The 19,864-nt window shown below is 37.2% G+C and overlaps 1 protein-coding gene and 1 pseudogene across 2 annotated transcripts in view; one reads left to right on the plus strand and one right to left on the minus strand.

Annotated features, from left to right (window-relative positions):
* Positions 1 to 1,031: 1,031 nt before the first annotated feature.
* LOC101292257 lies at positions 1,032 to 2,180 on the minus strand. The gene has a single exon (XM_004288811.1). It carries the CDS (start codon positions 2,178 to 2,180, stop codon positions 1,032 to 1,034), a length of 1,149 nt encoding a protein of 382 aa, XP_004288859.1.
* Positions 2,181 to 4,852: 2,672 nt separating this feature from the next.
* The window catches only part of LOC101292550, a 34,332-nt pseudogene continuing 19,320 nt past the window's right edge, over positions 4,853 to 19,864 (plus strand). Inside the window, exons 1-15 of the transcript XR_183826.1 lie at positions 4,853 to 4,974; positions 6,658 to 6,721; positions 6,978 to 7,200; positions 8,938 to 9,111; positions 10,087 to 10,415; positions 11,558 to 11,844; positions 12,339 to 12,407; positions 13,173 to 13,634; positions 13,856 to 14,180; positions 15,707 to 16,162; positions 16,259 to 16,417; positions 16,509 to 16,658; positions 18,019 to 18,174; positions 18,357 to 18,398; positions 18,543 to 18,887. The product of XR_183826.1 is annotated as an uncharacterized LOC101292550 (transcript). The remainder of the gene's footprint in view (positions 4,975 to 6,657; positions 6,722 to 6,977; positions 7,201 to 8,937; positions 9,112 to 10,086; positions 10,416 to 11,557; positions 11,845 to 12,338; positions 12,408 to 13,172; positions 13,635 to 13,855; positions 14,181 to 15,706; positions 16,163 to 16,258; positions 16,418 to 16,508; positions 16,659 to 18,018; positions 18,175 to 18,356; positions 18,399 to 18,542; positions 18,888 to 19,864) is intronic.

Raw genomic sequence — 19,864 nt, forward strand, 5'->3', positions numbered from 1 at the left:
TGTACTTTACCATTTGGTAAGGTTCCGAGGAGGTCATTGGTGATCCACAAGAGTAGGCAACGGAGCTAGAGCTCGGGTTTGCGCTGCGCAATTCGAGGTAGGGTTTGATGGGGTGTTTTTTTTATGTTGTGATTATGCTTGAATTGTTTGGCTATTGTTGGAGTTGTTTGACATTGATGTATGCGATATTGTTGGCATTGTTTGATATTGAACTGTTCTTTTGACTTAGATATATGATCATTGGAGATTATGCTTATTGATTTGATTATGATATGCTCATATATGAAAGCATGTTCTATTTGATTTATTATTACATGACATTGTGGGAAAAGTGAGCACATGATGGAAGTTGAAAAAGGAATGAGTTCTTGGGATTGTATGGGATATTGCTATTAGGAAATCGTTTGTGTAGTTGAGTTTCCTCATAGGGCATCCAAGACCTACAGTAGCCCACATGTGCACAAAGAGGGGAGTGAAGCCCCATCGACGCCGGAGTCGATAAAACTATCTAATCGGGTTTCGGGTTTGGAGACCATGAGTATAACAAGATGACTAACAAATGAGAAGAGTTTTATGAGGGTGATGTGAAGTGGGAAGAGTTGAGTCGAACATTGCATACTTGCATTCTTAATATGTTTATTTGTTTAATTGCCATTGTTGCGATGTGCTATATTTATTTATCTAGTATTGTTAAGTGTAGCTCACCCCATTCAAACCCATTGCAGGTGTTTTCTCGAAGTGTTTTGGAAATCTTATAATGCAAATTAGAATTTTCTTGGTTTTGTTTGTAAATAGAGATTGAATAAAGAATAGACGTTATGAGGAGTAACGCTATTCTTGTTTTGGTTTGTTTGCTGTTTGTTTGTAAATACTTTAAACCTGTGTGCTTTTAGCACCCTTTTTAAAGGTTTGTAATATAAATAAAGGTGCGATCGTTTCTTTTCTTACGTCATGTAATGATATCAGTCTCATTTTAATTATGGATATTAAACTGTCTGTAATTAGAGTGTGATTCACATCTCAACTCGAGATTATACCTTTACTCGAGTTGGGGTGTGACACAAACTTTGCAGATGTGGTGTAGAAGGTCCATAGGAAACCCACCAAATTAAAGGCTCAAAATGAAACTTATTCTCCAGAGCTTCGGCCGATGAATAATCACCCATGTTTAATGAAAAATATGCAAATTCTTCCATCACTTTGTTACGAATATAAGCATCCGGATAGAGCTTTTGAAGACATTTCTTCCTTTCATTGTTGAGATCAACATCTCTATGTGGAGCAATCCGGTTAGGATCCTCTTCAAGCCATTGAGAGCTATAGTACCTTGGATTCAAAGAATGTGTCATGCAATGAAGTGGTCTACAACTCTTGGTCCACTGAGCAATAAAGATAGGATGCACCACATCATAGAATCTTGTCACATTACAATGCTCTGTTATGACATAGGCAAATTGAGGGTCAAAAACCGCTTTCTTCACTTTCACAATCATCGAATCCCACCACTCATAAACTAAGTGAAGGCAAGGTCTATCCATATCCGACATCCTTATCATCTCATGTATAAGACTCATGAGGGCAATCATGAAATCAATTTGCTCCCAAAAGCTTTTCTTCAATAGCATCTCCTTCACCGCTCTTGCTTTAGGAACATTATATTCTTTATAGATATCCCATTTTGGACTAATAACCATTTGTTGCAAGCCACTCTTCACATCCCTAAACCTTTTAAGGACAACATAATGAGAAGCAAACCTTGTCTGGGCAACTTGGAGCAACTTCAAGGAACAATGATCATTATACATAGACAAACGCATGTTGTGGTTTACCATAAAATTCTTAATGAACCAAACATCATTATACACATCCATAAGCCACCCTAGCTCTTCATCCACCTTCTCACCGGGAAGATAAGATTTTGCTTTCAACAAATCCTTCAAAGCAAGGTTAAGGGTATGAACCACACATGGTGTCCAAAATATGTGTGGATGTGTACTCTCAACAATAGCACCGGCAGCAGAGCACACATGTGCATTATCGGTCACCACTTGAACCACATTATCCGGACCAATCTCATTGATGGATTCCAAAAGCAATCTTGATATTTCATTCTTGTCTTTATACACATCATCACAATTAATTGCTTTCAACATCATTGCCCCTTCTTTAGCAGCAGCCATCATATTAATTAATGGCCTCTTTTGGTCATCGGTCCACCCATCGGAACACAAGCTCATACCGGTTTCTTTCCATGTCTTCTTAATAGGTTCTAGAGTCCGCTCAATGTGACGCCTCTCGTTATCAAGAAGTATAGTTCTCAATGCGTTATACCCTGGAGGAACATAACCCGGAATCTACTCTCGGTAGTGAGGATTCCTTGCAACATTGAATGATAAGCCACTAGTGTAAAACAGCCTTGCAATTGCTGCATCACATTCTCTCCTATCTTCAAGGCTAAAAGCCTTGGTTAGTTGCGGACTCAATCCCTTTCTCTTTTTGGCTTCAGTTTCCCTCTCTCGCAAAGGAAAATAACTTGAACTTCCAAACATACTTGAAGAAGGAGGCAAAGGAACATTGTGTGGAGCTTTATCCCGCAGTTGCTGCTCACATGACTCTAGCAACTGCTGCATTTCTGCCATATTTTCTGCAGTGACTTTAGTGCAAGCCTTAATCCCTTCCTTTGGAATTTTAAGCAGATCTCTAGAATGTGAACCCTTAAAATTCTTCTTGCAGAAATTGCACACAAAAGGAACATTTCCACCCCCTATTTTCATTGTCCTATCAACATCAATCACTACCTCTTTAGTCACATACTTCTAAAGAGGCGCACTTAGCTTGTTTGGCTCATTCGACTCAACACTAGGTTCGGTTGAAGTAGCACTTGAGCTCATCATATTTATACAATTGATTCATTGAATATCGATAAATACATATGAACATGTGCAAATCAAACTTAACAGAAACTATATAGGACTCACAACATCTGCATATTATTGAAAACAATTTCGATAAATACACATGAACATGTGCAAATCAAACTTAACAAAAACAATATTTTGTCTCACAACATCTGTAAATTATTGAAAGCGATTACTAGCTCCTTAACTCAAAGTGTCAAACTAGTTACTAGCTCCTTAACTCAAAGTCTCAAAGACTCAAACTAGTTACTAGCTCCTATTCCAGTAGCAGACTAAAGCAGATGAACTATCGTATCGCATCAATACCCCGCAACTAACAGTAAAGTGCAAAATGAACTATCAAATATAGGACGAAAATGAACTAACCTTAGCAAGGGCGACGACGGCGACGACAGCGACAGCGACGGCGGACAGGAAGAGATCAGATCGGTGAAGAGATCGAATGGGAGGTGCCGTGGCTGACTGGTGACTGGCGAGGCGAACGGTGATAATGGGAGGCAGACGGTAGAGAGAGGAGAGAAGAGTGGGAGGCGCCGTGGCAGACTGGTGACTGGCGAGGCGAATGGTGATAATGGGAGGCGGACGACAGAGAGAGGAGAGAAGAGTGGGAGGCGTAGTGGCGGACTGGGGACTGGCGAGGCGAACGGTGATAATCGGAGATTAAGGGAGACGGACGACAGAGAGAGGAGAGAAGAACGGTGATAATAAGCAATGGATCTAATCCAGCAGAGAGAGGAGAGAAGAGTCAAGAGATAAAGAGAATAAGAGATTAAGAGAGTATTCCTCTATGAAGAGATCGTGCCTCGGTTAGGGTTTTTTTTTTTTTTTTAATTCTGAAATGCTGATGTGGCGTGTCGTAGTGCCGTGTCGGAGCTGGTCAACGTGTCTACGGCGTGTCGGACACGGATTTTACCGTGTCGGGCACTGTGTCAGCGTGTCGGAGTATCAGACACTCCGACACTCCAGGGGTGTAGAGTGTCTGTGCAACATAGGGCGAGAAAAATTCTTTTACCATTTAAGAATCCGGTAAGATCGTTTTGTCCGATGAATAATCTTTTATACATAATTACTTTACCATTTACCGCTAATTCTCGACTCGGATAATGGTCCGCATCATCAGTCACTCACCTGAGTCACCTCCCTACCAGCACCAGGGCAATCTCGTAATTTAACGGCACCGGGGTTCATCTTTCTCTCTTCTTCTTTCTCGTTCTCTTTTTCTTTCAACCCCACACTGATGCCGTTGAAGACGAAACAAGAATCTCAGGCTCCGATCTCCGATCAAAAACCCTAGAATTTCATCCAATCCAATAGTTCCGACTCTGCGATCCGATCAGGTTCTTACATTTCCTTTCCTCAAATTCGTTGTTAAATTATCCAATTCAACTTTTTGTTTATCGTTGATCGATTCCTTTTATTTTCTTCGTTTTTCTTTTTCTGTGTTCTGGAAGCTATCAATCTCAATCTGCATTTGTTCTCATCACGTATTTCAATGCTTTGCTGAATATTGTACTTGTCAAATTTCTCTATATTCGCAGCTTGTTTTGATTTAAGCTCGCTGTAAGTAGTAGAAGATTTAAGTTCATTGATAGTTGGAGAGTGTATCTATTTGTTTTCGAAGAATTCCATTGAAAACGAGCTATAGTGGTTTTAGGAGATTTTGTTGTATGTTTCGTTTGCAAGAACACAGAAAGTCAACTATAACCAGTTTAATTTCTTGAGGAAAACTTCACTGAGTTGCTCTCATTGTAATTCTTTACCGAAACCAGAGTTTCTAGTGTTTTTTTTTAAGTTTGAGACAAGTTTTGCTAACATAAATATGTGCTATGTGATAAAAAGGCTGAGTTTGCTGGAGGTGATGGGCTGGAATTACGATTGGCATCCCAATTATTGGATAGTAGAGTGTTGATTCATATAGACATCGCGGGGAGAGCATGAATATTGTCAAGGGTGTTGCTGATCTTATTCGAAGGACGTCCGGTGGCCACGATGGAGATTCTTGGTCAGGGTCACAATCACAGAAGTTCTCTGCACCTGGTTTCAGGATCCGTTTCAGGTACTTATGCTTGCCTATATTACTCTGGCACTTTAGTTATATATATATTGTCAGCTGCTATGTGATGTGGAAGGTTATATTAGACCAGTATATGACTTTGAACATTTTGCTAAAGAACTATGGCACATAGTTATAGTTTTCGAAATTCTAAGATATAGGAGGATGTTATTCATCTTTTGAACTGACAAAGGCCTTGAGTCAGTTGTTAAAGGCTTGGGGTGTAGATAATATAGGTCTTGGTTATAAATTATCGTATCTGGTTAAAGAATCATATGAATGCTAAAGCAATGTGAAACGAATCAGAGGAGTAGGTCAAGGTGAGGTGCCGGAGCGTATCTGGGAAGCCTAAGCTACAGGGAGAAAGTAATTCTCAACCCTCTGGCCTTTCCCACTATTGAATGGAAGCAAGTGAATAGAAGCTGAGAGTTGAGGCATGAGAATCTTCGTTCTCGTTCGATCATGTAAGTGGAATCAAACCTTCAGAAGAACTGTGATGATCACATTACATATTGAGCATGTATGCCTAGAGATTGGGAAAATGGGTTTGGAGTTGAAAAGATAATCTCTGTGGCATGCAGTAATAAGAAGTGGTTATTAGAGTAACAGCTGTGACCCTAAAGAGCCGACGGAGCTGTCTTAGTTGCTGGTATTATTAGAAACAGTCAAATTGGATCACTATATAGTGGATGGAGGAGATGGAAGTTGGAATCCTTCAGAATTTTCACTTAATAATAAATTCTTGATCGAGAGTAATTCTGGTTCGACTTTCTTGCCTGGCAGTACTATATGAATGGGATGGTTTCATGTAGCACATGTGAATGCTGTGAGCAATTACAAAGTCACAAATATATCGCTCCAAGAACCTGAATCTCCCCGCTACGACTATAAATTGGGGCCAACAAGTGGTTAATATGAATTGCATGTTCTGATGCAAGGTTAAAATTAGAGCATCCAAACCAATGATTGAAGAGGCTGAAATTATATATTAAACTTCCTAAAGGTGGGATTCTGCTCGAACCAAAGAGAAGCTCAAATATCTGTTGGAGGGGATATTTTCTTCCCATTATGGTACCATTTGGAAGGGGTGCTTCTTTTGAAAATGGCATTTAAGACCTATACTATTTTCATATCAGCGCCAAAGTGTCAAATTTTTTTTTGTTATTATTGTTATTATTATTATTATTATTATTATTATTATTTTTGTTCAAATTTTTGTTTCTTGAGGAACTTGATACTAGTTGAGAGACTTCCTTTCCTTCATAATTTGGATGCCGTTTAGTATTTCTGCTCTCAGTTCTCACTTCCTGTCCTATCACCAAATTGGATGCGAACTCGACATGTTATTAGTTCTAAGCTAGCATGAGTTTGAAACTCTTATACAGCTGGTAACATGAAATTTTGCAGGATGTTGTTACACTGTAAGCAAATGTTGTACAATATTGCTAATTAGCGACTATTCTTACTAAATTTCTTGTACTTGTGTGTGGGACCTTATCTTCTATCAGTTGAAAGTAAAATGTTGAACTCGTTTGTTATTCCTTTTGAAAGCCTTTTTTCTCTCTCAATTTAGGTTTCCTTCTATTAGATATTCCTTTTGTTACACTATCTGATGTGCGTCAATGTGCGCAGTCATAAACTATATCAGCAATGGGTCTGTTGATGGTTTGGTTGTTATTTTTGCAGTGATGTTGGAGATGAGGCGGTTCTAAATATACTTTGGGGTAGATATCAAAAAGCTGTTGATAAGGTACAATGTCAGATTATTTTTCCTGAAATTCTTCATGGTTCTCTAACCAGAAGTGGTTACTTGAACTAAAATGTTTTCTCATGTAAAATTACTTGCACTTTCTAGATGGTTATTGTAGATTTTTTCCTTAGGAATTATGTCCAGGTTCACTGTCCTGCCAAAAGCAATTTTAGGATTCTTTTGGTTCTCACATTAGCTAATTTTTACCTTACTTTAATAATTATGTGATTTGTCATTCTGTTCACTGAATATGCAGGTGGAAAAGAGGAGGCTGCTCCATGTTTTTCTCAAGCAGTTCTTGGTAGTATACAAGAACTGGGAACCGGTAAATTCTGACCAAAATTTAGAGGCTGCTTCGACTACCATCCAACATGCGGAGTCTGATGATGTAGTTATTGGCTGCTTTTCTGGACATCCCGCTGAAGTCATCTTAGTATTGACTGAAGAGATCACACAATTAACTGCTATGGTTATTGAATGTAAGTTGAATTTCATGTTTATTGTTTATTAAATGGGTACATTTTCTGCATTGAATGCTTATTGAATAGAGAATTTCATTGTTTAACTTACGATATTTTCTTGTTTCTGTGTAATATCCCTTATAAAGTCCAGGTGAGAATGGTCTTCTTCTGTCTTGACTGTCAAACCTTGGGGAATTTTATTTTAATTTCAAATTTTATAATGGGCGCCAAAGTACAACAGAGGGAAAGAAGTCCTATTTCTTATATATGTTTTTGATCTTGTCTAATAAAATGATACGAACTTTGTTTTGCATTGCTTGAGGTCACCTTGGCGATCAACTATGCTTGCCACCATAGTGCCTGTCTTCTAGGGAGGATAGATTTGCTTAGCCACAAACCTTCTGCTTTTGGCAAGGGAATAAGAGGTCCTAAGGGGTTGTGGGGATGTTAGCTGTGCTCTGGAGGGTGTGGATGGAAAGAAATAAACCAATCTTTGAAGTCTATAGCGGACTAGCAGTCAAGAGGTGGGATCACATTTGGGAGAGAGTTAGGCTCTGGGTGTCTCTTTTGGCTTCTGTTTCTGGGGAGTTTAGAAATTACCTTATCTACTATTATGTTAGACTGGACAGCATACGTAGTCGAAGGCCCTTTCTAGGCTGTTACCTAGTTTTATCTTCTGTGGACTCCTTGTCCACCTTGTTTTATTATGCTTTTCTTCAGTTTTCAATAGAAGCTGTTTCTGTTCATATATTAAATAGAAGACCTTGAAGGCTTGAAGCTGTCGGATGGTTGGGTCTTGCTGGAATAGTTGATGTAGTAATGTTTGCGTTACTTCCCGGTGGAAGGGGAGAGAAAACGAATGCCAGCGTCACCACTATTCCCTTCAGACAACTTCGAAAGTGCTAGAGAAGAGGACGTCAACAGAGGCCAATTATCGTCGGAGTCTGGTAACGACTAGGTTTTGAGAGAAGAAATGAAATACGCGTTCTCTTAGTCGTATGGCCACTGTAGCAATGTTATTTTTTTCTACTTTAGCCTACAAAATTTCAACTAGATGTCCACTGCATCAATGAACTAGGAAAGCCTTCTTCAACTCTACGCAGTAAAAGCCTTACATTCAGCATTTTAAATGATATCAATGTAATGATAACAAGAATGAAAACTTTGCTATGATAGAAAAATTGCTTCACTAGGATACGGTTTATAAACATACGTTATATCACTTGTCCTTCACATGACTGAGCCTATGCCATAACTAGGTGTGTTCTGTGTACAGTCTTTTGGTATATGGATTGAGCTCAATAGAAGCTTGCTTGAGGATAACGACGGGTAGGGGTAGAAGGGAATGCTTTCTTGTTCAGCTTTGTGGGATTCAGTTTCTGTTGATTTTTGGGAGCGCACTCTTTCTTCTTTATGTTGGATATGCTAGCTATTGGTAATGCTTCTTTTTCTGGTTTGGGTGTTATGTCCTGTATTAGAGAGGTTTTGGTTTGATGCTTCTTGTTTTCAGTTCGTTGATACCTTAGTGTTTACATCTTGTTGCCATCTACGTTGATGTATATTTTTGTTTTATAGAGCCTTTGCTGAATTATTCTCTGTCATGTGTTCTCATATTATATTGAGATTAAAGTACTTGATATGTGGTTAATTGTTCCCTATGGCTGTTTATTATTCCATATCATCGATTACTTTCTTCCGTCAAATTGTGTTTTCTTGCTATGTCATTTACTCTTTTCTTTGCCATGGTTAATCCAGTAAATAGCAGTACAGTCCGATCAGCAGACTTCTGTGGCCATTCCACAATCTTAAATATAATTTCTGAAGGGATTCCACTTCTTGATGCCCTTCTGATTGTTACTCGTTCGCTGCAAAATTGCCGAGTTTTGGGTTACTATGGTGGCATTCCGAAGCTTACGGCATTAATGAAAGGTATTGTCTTTATTAATATTTGCTAGTAATCTCGTGTGAAATGTACCCAGTCGTGGTGAAAATTTCATTCTCCTTTGAAATTAGATTCTCACTGGAACTTATCCAGAGTAGATATAGTCAGGGGTCTTTCAGTTTGTCTGTTGCTTAGCACTATAGCTCATTTTGAGAAAAAAAGAAAGAAAAATATATTGTCCAATACATTATTGTACTAGAGTATGATTATTTGAATCATAAGAGATCAAATCAGATGAGCATTGTTAGTTGGGATAGAGGCATTAATTGAACTAAGCCTTAGGTTTTAGTAAAGATATAAACTCCTTGATTTAAATTTCCCCTACTGCTTACTTTTGTTGATGTTGAGTGGCGAATCATGTATAAAGTCCTGGTTGTTTGGACATCACCTTTACAAGATTAAGATCATGTTTGAGTAGCATTTTTTTCTGCATGATTACATATATAAATAATATGTCCCCGTTTCTATTTAAAGGCTGATGGCATGACAACTAGAATTTAGAACGCATCACATGCATTTGTGCATACTTATCAGAAAGTTACTAAAACAATAACTTTATAGTAATCTTCAAACAAACTTTATCTTGTTTCTTGTAAGCTTAGTCCACACAAACATAATACACCTAGTGATGTCATCCGGAATAGTCCGTTGTTTATAGAAAATAAGAAGTTCGGACTGAATACAGATTCTTGGACTTAAGCCATCTTAGCATCTCCAGTCTATATTGCATGTTTAATCTCTAACGACCTCTGTTAAGCATCTCAAAAAGAAAAAAAAAATCAATATGTATGATTCTGATGCAGTTTGAGACGGTTTATTAGATGGTGTTCTCTTTTCTAATGTGCCTGCAAATGCTGAATTGTAATTGATAATTTTCATGTAATTGTTCTTGTATAATGACTGTTGAATCCTGAGGTCTATTAGTACTGTTCTCACTTTATTTTATTTTTTGTTTATTTTAGGGGTTGTTGTCCAACTTAAAACAATAAGCGGGGCTCTTTCGGCTGACGAAAAATTATCTAATTTTATGGTGGAGAAGACAGGCCTCCTGCAACAAATACTTGTATATGTGGTGTCAATAATAAGTACTTTTATTGATTTGAATTCAAACGTAAATGAGAAACGTCAGATGTATAGTAATACCATAGGCTTTCTCTCGGGGGGTGGTGCATCACGGGTTGACTCTTCTAGCACTTCAAAGGATCCTTCGAGTGAAATATTGTTACGCTGGCATCAGCAAGCAGTTGTGTCTGTGATGGAAGCTGGTGGACTTAATTGGTTAGTAGGTAAGGTAGGCAATTTTTAGTAACATCTATCAGACATTTTGCATCTCAACTTGGCCTAAAACTTTGTAGAATATCTGCAATCTTATATTTATGACTTAAGAGACTTTAACTTTGTTCTTTATGATTTTTTTTCTCCTGTCTGGAGCTTAATTTTTAGTTTCTGATAAAAGTATTATATATTTTTCATTTAGGTTCATGAGGAGATACTAAATTCAGTCGTAAACTGCATGTCTATGTCCTTTCCCTGTGTTCTACCTTTTATAAGCTGTATGTCTGGTGTCCTTGTTAAATATCTAATGATTGCTATAGATATAGTCAATGATAATGCTGAGTCTCGTTGATCAGAGTTCTCTTACTTGCAAGATTGTTGTCAAGTTCTATTGCATATGGATCTGCCATAATTACCAATTTTTTTTGTGAAAGCAGCTATCAGATAGTTGTTATCTAAGTTTACAGCTTTTTAGAATGTCCTCTTTCCTGTGTGGACTTCATGTCCACAGCTTGTATTTTCTTAGTTTAAAATAAAGTTCATTTCATCTCCAAAAGAAAAAAAAGATAAAAAAGAGGAAAAAGAAAAGAAAAGAAAAAAAGGGTCTTGTTCTCCACATTCTTAGAAACTGTGTGCTCCGACCAAAAGAGTATGCAATTGATTAGTTTCATTACTTCAGAAGTTTTTTATCTATCCATTGACGGATATTCCATACTTTTCCATGTGTTTACAGGTGAAGTGTGTGTATTTGTTTTTTAATCATGAAACTGCTCAATTATATTTATTTCATCTCTGGCAGTTCTTTATTTTTTAATTATCTGTTCTTTGCATTCCGTGATTGTGAAAATTCAAGTAAACATTATACATTAGAAAATGACTAGACAGATTAATACTGAATTTAGTCATTTTCTTGTTCACTTTCTCATTTGTTTTTTTTTGATAAAAAAATCTCGTTTCTTTTCAAAATAAAAATAAATGCCATGTACTGCTTCTCTATCGCACGGTTTCAGTGTACTGCTTCTCTATGTGGCAGTACACGTAATTCTTGGGAGCATGATATTATTCCGCCTCACCCTTGTCAATTTACGTAGGTTTATTATTCGAGTTCCGTGAAGATCACAAATCTTATGACATCTTTACTTGATGTTGCTTGTACAGTCGTTCTTCTGTAAAACCATTTGCAACTACACACTTTCACTAATGGAAAGTAATCTTGTTGCAGAGCTGCTGCGCGTGATCCGAAGGTTAAGCATGAAAGAACAGTGGACAGATACATCACTTCTGTATTTGTCTTTGAGAATTCTTCATTCAACATTATCACAGAACCCTCGAGGTCAAACTCATTTTAAAAGTATTGGAGGACTTGAAGTTCTATTGGATGGTCTTGGAATACCGTCAAATAATGGGCTACTATTGAAAAGTTCTGCTTCTGCTGCTGACAAGAGGTAAATCTTACTCTTGTACTATCTAGCATTCTTTCAATGGAAAATATCTTCCTTCTGTGCATTCCATTGCTCATTTGTCTTGTGCTATATCATCTGTGCAAGATTTTTGGTAATGTAGATGTCACAAATAGAGCAATAGTTTGTTTTGGTCATTGTATTTTTTTTTTTTTTTTTTTTTTGGGAACATGTAGAATTAGACCAAGTAAACTTTTCAAAATATTAGTATCTTCTCCAACCTATAGATTATGCGTTTTGTAGTAATTAACAATCATGTATAATTCAGCCAGCTTGAAATACAACTTTAGTCATTTCATTGAAACCCTTGCTATATGTCTATATTATTTGATGTCCTTAAAACTTAAAACTATGTATTTTAATTCACTTTTAGTGATTTTTTTCCTGCTTGAATGAGACCTGCTGGCACTTTATGATTTTGATTACACTCTCCTGCTAAATATTTCTTGCTATGACATGTGTCTAATAATTAAATGCAGATCTGAGAATCCCTGGATAAAAATCTTCCATCTGCATGTTCTCTCCTTGGAAGTCCTCAAAGAGGCTGTGTATCCTTTTCAGTCCTTTTGTTTGTTTACTAAGGGCTAGTTTGGTATTTCTGTGACTTTAAAAAGAAACTGCTGCTGCTGTACTTCAAGAATAATCAGCTGTGAATTAAAATAGTTTTGTGTTTGGTAATATTAGATTTAAAAGTGCTGCCATGACAAAATATATTAATTTCTAGTGTTTTTAATGACAGCAGCTTCTAAAAGCAACCTTGAGGTTGTTCTAAAAGTTGCTGCCAGTGACCTGTAATTTTCAAAAAAATGCTGCTTTTCTTTAGTTTAGTTTACCAAACACTATTAAATCTGAAAGTCCAAATAGAAGCTATACCAAATGGGGTCTAACAATGTTTAATACCTATTCTTTTGGTTTGAAAATAAAAATATGAATTTCCGGGTTTCTTCTATTTCAAGAATAAAAGTTCTAGTGTTATTTTTTCTGTTCCTTGACTGTTTATTTCATGTGTTTGTACCCACTGAATTTCTTGGACACCAATGCACACCTGGTGGGTGGACGCATATATAGTACATTTTGAGTTCTGAAATGTTCTATGTGTTTCACATTAAAAGCCCTTCGTGTAAAGAAAGTATTTACCTATTTGATCTTCTGTCTATTGACAGTAAAGGGTGTTCTGTAGCTTTAGCTTTTTAATATTCCCTTTCTTGCTTTTTATCAAATAGTAGGTGTTGTTTTTATCCTGCTACAATTTTATTGCATGCATATTATCTTTTATCTGCAACCTACTATTGGTTCCCTTGACAAGTATTCAGCTTTGGGAATATCAACAGCTTGGAATTTCTATGTGAGATTGGAAGGGTTCAGAAATTCGCAAATAGCTTTTGTTCCCCTGCTTTCATGTTTCACGAGTATAAACAACACACCAAGGCATTGTCTGGTCAGCAAGATTCACAAATGCCGGCTGTTGACTTTGGAACTGGCTATACTGTGGATAGCCACATTGCAGAGGTTTCTGTTGCTGTTCCTGCCAATGGTTCTTGCTCTCAAGTTTGGAGTGATTATGTTATTAAGCTGAGCGGAGTACTTTGTTCTTTCCTTCCCTCTTCAGAAGATGTAAAATCTCAGGATGTTGAACTATCCACTGGTCGAATTACTGTACCAGTTTCTTCAAAGTATTGTGATTCATCAATCAGATGGATCTTGATGGTTCTTCAAACAGTGTTCCCCTGCATTAAGGCCTGTTCAGACCAAAATGATTTGACAATTCACTTAAGGTTGATATCATGTAGTTATATGTGCATTTATACCAATTTATGTTTCTTTTTTGTTAGATATTCTTTACTATATAGTAGCATGTTGTTACCTCTCAGATATAAGCTCTCAAAGTTTTGTGACAAAAACTCAGTCTATTCCCAGTCATATTAGTTTGTTATAAAAAAAAAGTATGTTTTCTCTTTTTTATGACTTACTTTTTGCTTGGTGTTCCCTTCTGCAGGGTCTTTGTCACTGCTCTGCAGCATAGTCTATTAAATGCATTTAGGATAGTTCTTGTTGCGTTCCCTGTTTCAATCAAGGTATTTCGACAAGAGAAAATCTGGGAGCTTATGTTTTCTGAGAACTTTTTCTATTTTGGACCAGCGCCTGAGGATCTTTCTGGAGAGTCTTATACATGTATCGAGTCCCTGAGGAAAAATGGAATACTTTCTTCTTCTAGTGACATTATCAGTCAAGCAAGAAATTGTGGGATTGAAGTTCTCCAAATGGATGTGATCTCATTTCTGGAGTTTGTTGCAACGTCTAATGACAGTGCATTCAACTTGGTAAGTTCTGTATTTTACAGTATGATGTAAGTTTTTCTTTTTTGAGAATATAGAGTATGATGTAAGTTGGTTATACTGGAAGGATAGAATTTGTGGATATGCCCAATAGCAGATAAAAAAGAAGAAAAGAAACTTTCATAACATGCAACTAGGCTGCAAGCTAGCCACCCTAATCACAAGAGACACCTAAACCTAAAGTCATTCTCCGATCTGGCAGAATACAAGATAGTCTGGTCTTTATAAATTAATATGTACCAAAACAGATGCCCATAAAGCCTACCAGAACTTAACACGCTCTCAAAGCTCTTCCAATTTTGCATCTTATAGCCATCAAAAGTTCTTTTTCTTCTATTAAGACCACCCGAATTATATTAACCAAAGCATCCCAAAAGAACTCTGTCCGTCTTCCCCTTGCTAAAATCAGTGTGCTTCTCATGTAATACAGCAAGACTCCTGCATTTTGCACATGATACAACAGCGAGTAGAAATATAATAGCTTGGCACCCTTTGTTTAGGAAAGCTGCAGTGTTTACCCTCCATGCTCGGCAACCAGCCTAAATCTTGAACTTTGGTGGGCGCTAGCTCTTGTTAACCTTTTGCCTTTTGTGACAGTTATCTTCACTAGACTTGTATTCTTTGTTATAAATGAAGATGTGATTTGATGTGCATGCTTACACAGTGATTTGTTTCTTTGATAGCCTTACTAAACTGTTGTTGTATTATTAAGTACGGATGCAAAAGATATTGGTGTCTATGTAGGCTAATAAAGGTATTAAGGGACCGATTCTTGTTTTATTCCATTTGTTGTTTAGTTTGGTATTGTGAATATGGTCAAGCTGTCAGGGGACAGTCTTATCAGTGAAACACACTTGCACTAACTTAAACCAAATTGGCCCTAGTACATTGAGAAGTTGTGAAGGTTTTACTCAAACACTACACACAACCCTTTTTAATACCATGTTTATGTACTGATAATCCCTAATGCTGATGTATTGGTAACTGATACAACATCATATCAGTTTGATAACACACATTGGACTTGTTTCTTGGGAGCAGACTTGATAACATAACTAAATTAGGCAATACACACCCATGATTCATCAGATATAGCCATTACTAGAACTTGAACTGAAGACCAGACCTACGAAGAAGATCTTGATACAATGCTAAGTTGCAGTTCAGCCCTTTTCAGAAAGAAAAAGTCTATCCCCCTTTTGTGCCCTAGCAAACTTTGCCTTCTGTCTCCACAAGATCCTTCTCTCTCAAGGTTACCTTTCTTTCTCATTCACATTCCTCTTTCCCCAAACATCCAAAAAAGAGATCCTGCCTCAAGTTATATTCTGAATACATGCGCCTTGGTGCAACTACATATCAATAGAATATTGGAGGCATACATGCATGGGATGAACAAATTGTCACTTTTCCGGATTTGTTCCTTAAAAGAAAATTGTGGTGCTTCCAGTTACTATATGCACGATAATTTTCTACATATTTGCTTACTCCTTGTTTATTTGATGTTGTGGCAGGCTGAAATATCTGCTCTGGTAGATGCCCTTGAACAGTCCGCTTGCAATCCTGAAGTTTCTAGTGCACTTGCCAAGTGTTTGCTTCGTATATTGAAGCTCTCGGCTGAGAAAACAATTGCTTCTTTTAAAGCAGTTAATTCATTTCCTCGTGTGCTTAAGGTTGCTTGCATTCAATCCCAAGAGTCAAGAAGGTCTAGCAATATAATCCCTTCTGTTGACAGTGATGTTGGTGACATGGTTCCATGTCATAAGAGATCTAATTCGCATGAGACAACACAGAGATGGATCAAATGCATGGAAACAACCATGGAGCTTTACATGGAATTTTTCTCAACAGTGGAAGATGCTAGGAATTTGGTTTTGCATAGCTCTGAATGTATTGGTCGGTTGTTTGATTTATTCTGGGAAGAAGGTCTGAGAAATAAAGTGCTGAAGCATATACTTGATCTCATGAAGGTATTCTTAATACTATGTGAGCAGTTGCCAACTGTTTGATTTACCAATTGATAGAATTTGTAATTATGCTTTGCATTTTTCCTTTTTACATTATAGATTGTACCATCATCTGAAGAAGATCAAAGAACAAAGTTGCAATTATGTTCCAAATATGTGGAAACATTCACTCAAATAAAGGAACGGGAAAAAAACTTTGCTGAGCTATCTATCAATTTACTAGCCGGAATGCGAGATATGCTCCAGATTGATCCTGTGGTATAAACCCATGACTTGACATAATTTTCATCTAAAGTCATTTTGTTTAAAGGTCTCATGTCTCATTATTAACTCGTTTTTTTTGGTTCAGCCCTATCAGACTTTATTTCGTGAGGGAGAGTGCTTTTTGCACATTGTCTCGTTACTAAATGGTAACCTTGATGATGCTTACGGAGACATCTTAGTATTGAGTGTCCTTCAAACGCTTACCTGTTTGCTTGCGGGCAATGACACATCAAAGGTAACCTTTATCTTTTGAATTAGATCTTGTCTCCCGTTTTATAATGTTTTCTTTTCCTTTCCTATCCAAATAAGGTAATCCTCTTTTTTTGTCTCATTTGGTTGTATTTCTGTTAGTTATTATTGAATCTTTGATTGCTTCGTATATGTTTTCATGTTAATTGCGAACAATATGTTGACACTAGCATATTGGTTCACCGTTCCATTGCATCATTTATATAATTGAGTGAATGAGAAAGTGGCTTCCTCCCATTAACTTATCTCTCTCTCTCTCTCTCCTCCCCCTCTCCTGAACACATATTCAAAACTGGTTTTATTAACAACTGAAGTGGTCAACTTGTTGTAGCGTATCGAGTGCAAATTAAAGAAGTGAGTTTGATTATTGATCTTGGAAAGGTTTCTGTTCATGTATAGTGGATATCACAGTCAAAGAGCTCTTTTTCAGCTTCTTTTCTAGGTGTGTAGGATACAAAGTTATGGACTTGCCGCTGATTGTGAATTCCATAGGAAGGTAGTTCGAGATCTTTGAACATCTGGATCCTGGAGTTGGAAAAAGCAAGGAGATCACATAGATGGGTGGGAATTGGAATTAGAACTGAAAAAGCAAACACATTCTTTTAAGTACCTTATATAAGTGGTGAATGTGTTTGGCTCAAGTCACACCACACATAAGGATGCGTCTTTGGCACTAGGTTTTGGGTAGGATGTCACACTAGCGTATCAAAAATTGGTTTCTAGTGGTATCAGAACAAGTTATCCGTGTCAACCTTAACAATACATAATGTCCATTTTAATCTGTCTCAGAGGTCCGGGTACAGCCACTATCCTCAGAGTTAGGGGTCTGTCTTTTCTTGCCATTTCATGGCTGCTGTTTCTTTATTGATAGTTATGTTTATCTGTTCGTTGTTGGGTTTCTAGTGCTTTTTAAGATTTTGTTTTTTTTGCTTCATGGATCTTTTAATGATCACCCTGTATGCTCCCCCTTTTTGAATAAATTTATGCTTCCTATAAAAAGTTAAATAATACAGATCTGTGTTGGTATCTGTGTGGGACTGAAACTCCTTACATCTTTTTCGGGTTCCTTGTCTACTATAACAAGGATGCACTTTTTTAGTCTGATTTAACTGGACTAGGCTGCTGACTGGTTGTCCCACATTTTGGTTGGCTTTAGCTTTTTGTTTGGAGGGATCCTGGTGTGATTCTTGCCCCTTCTGTGTCATATCTTTGTTTTTATTTTTAAATGTAATTCTTTTTTAGTTATATAATGATTAAAGAGATGTGGTTGACATATCTGATGCGGGGATCTACAATTACCTTTTCACGTTCATAATTCTAATTTGCTTGTGAATTGACTTATTCAGGCCACATTCAGAGGTCTTGCGGGAAAGGGGTACCAGACATTGCAAAGTCTATTATTGGAGTTTTGCCAGTCTCGCTCAAGTGAAGGACTTTTGAACGTGCTGCTTGATATGCTTGTTGATGGAAAGTTTGACATGAAAGCAAGTCCTAAAATAAAGGTGTCTACATGGTGCAAACCATCTCCTATAGTTTGTATTACCCACTTGCATGATTTCCTTTTTCCAATAATCTGGCTTGCTTATTTCCGTTTTAAGGCTTATGCCAAGCATGCCTAAGCAATTAAGAAGACCTATCTCACTTGGCCTTTTGTTTTTACTTTTTTGTTGTTGTCTCTGATCAGAATGAAGATGTGATCATACTTTATCTCAGCGTCCTGCAGAAGGTTGGGGATTCATTTCTATTAAATCTTTTATTACACCACATACTTCCTCAGTTTAAACATCATACTAATGTTTGATACCATTTTACTTTTTGGAGTTCAGTTATGTTCTACTATATCATTACTTGCTATTTTATGATTGGGCAGAGCAGTGACTCGTCGCAGCATAGCGGGCTTGATGTGTTTCAGCAATTAACGAGGGATTCCATTTCCAATCGAGCTTCTTGTGTAAGAGCAGGAATGCTTGATTTTCTACTTGATTGGTTTTCACAAGAAGGTAATGATAGTGTCATCTTGAAAATTGCCCAATTAATTGAAGTTGTTGGTGGGCATAGCACATCTGGGAAGGACATTCGCAAAATCTTTGCCCTCCTCCGAAGTGAGAAAATTGGGAATCAACACCAGTATTGCTCACTGTTGTTGTTCAGTGTTTTGTCAATGCTAAAGGAAAAGGGACCTACTGCCTTTTTTGACCTCAATGGGAATGATTCTGTAAGTTCGCATTCTTTGGAGAATTATAATAACAATAACTTCTGGCTCATATGTTTGTGTCTTTACTAATATTCGGTACAAGTGTCTGTAGTGTTTTGTAACAATGGGATGGGCTGAGCTGTTTCGTAAAAGTTTGAGGCCATGGGTATGAGTGCAGTATGAGTGGCCGATACGTTCAGTTTGCTATGTTTTAGTTATGGTAACTACGGGATGGGCTGAGCTATTTTATAAAAAATTGGGTCCCTGGGTAAAAGTACCATATCATAACTTATTTAGTATATAAAGTGCATGTTTCAAATAGTAGGGAAAAATCTTCATATGGTACAGTACCTAGACTATCGTGTATTGCATTTTTGTTACCTTGACTGTCAAAACTACTCTAGTGGTACCTTGACTGTCAAAACACGTTGGCCTTCAGCTGCCTGAATAATTTCCCTCAAAGAAACCCAGAATTTACTGCATATACTCCAAATCTCGACAAGCCTAATAATCGAAGTTATGAAGGGGATTTTGTGGATTGATTTCCCTCCTCCTAAGAACCCCATAAATCATTTAGAAAATAGATCTGGGGCTTGCACAATTAGCCCAGTAATCTTACCATGCTGGAGAGATGAAGACAATTAAATTCCATGTAGGCAAACTTAACAGTAGCATAGACGGAAGTACCAAATGGAGACACATATGGTTTTAGTTTAGGTACCACTTGAGTAGTTTTGAAAGTAAAGGTACCAAAAAAATGCAATAGACCATTGTGGATTTTTCCCCAATTACCTGTATTCGGAAGCAGGTTATTCAAAGTTGAAAATTTATATTTGATGGAATTCAATATTCTTATTATCTTGTCGTTTGGTTTATCATTTTCATTTGTAAGTACCTGCTTTTTAAAACTAGCTTAGGCCTCTGTTGTAATTCTGTTTTGCTTATTGTTTCATTCCGTTTTTTTTTTTTTGACATATCTCTCTTCCTCTCTCTCTCTC

This window comes from Fragaria vesca, linkage group LG1 (genome assembly GCF_000184155.1).
Source record: "Fragaria vesca subsp. vesca linkage group LG1, FraVesHawaii_1.0, whole genome shotgun sequence".
Lineage (NCBI taxonomy): Eukaryota > Viridiplantae > Streptophyta > Magnoliopsida > Rosales > Rosaceae > Fragaria > Fragaria vesca.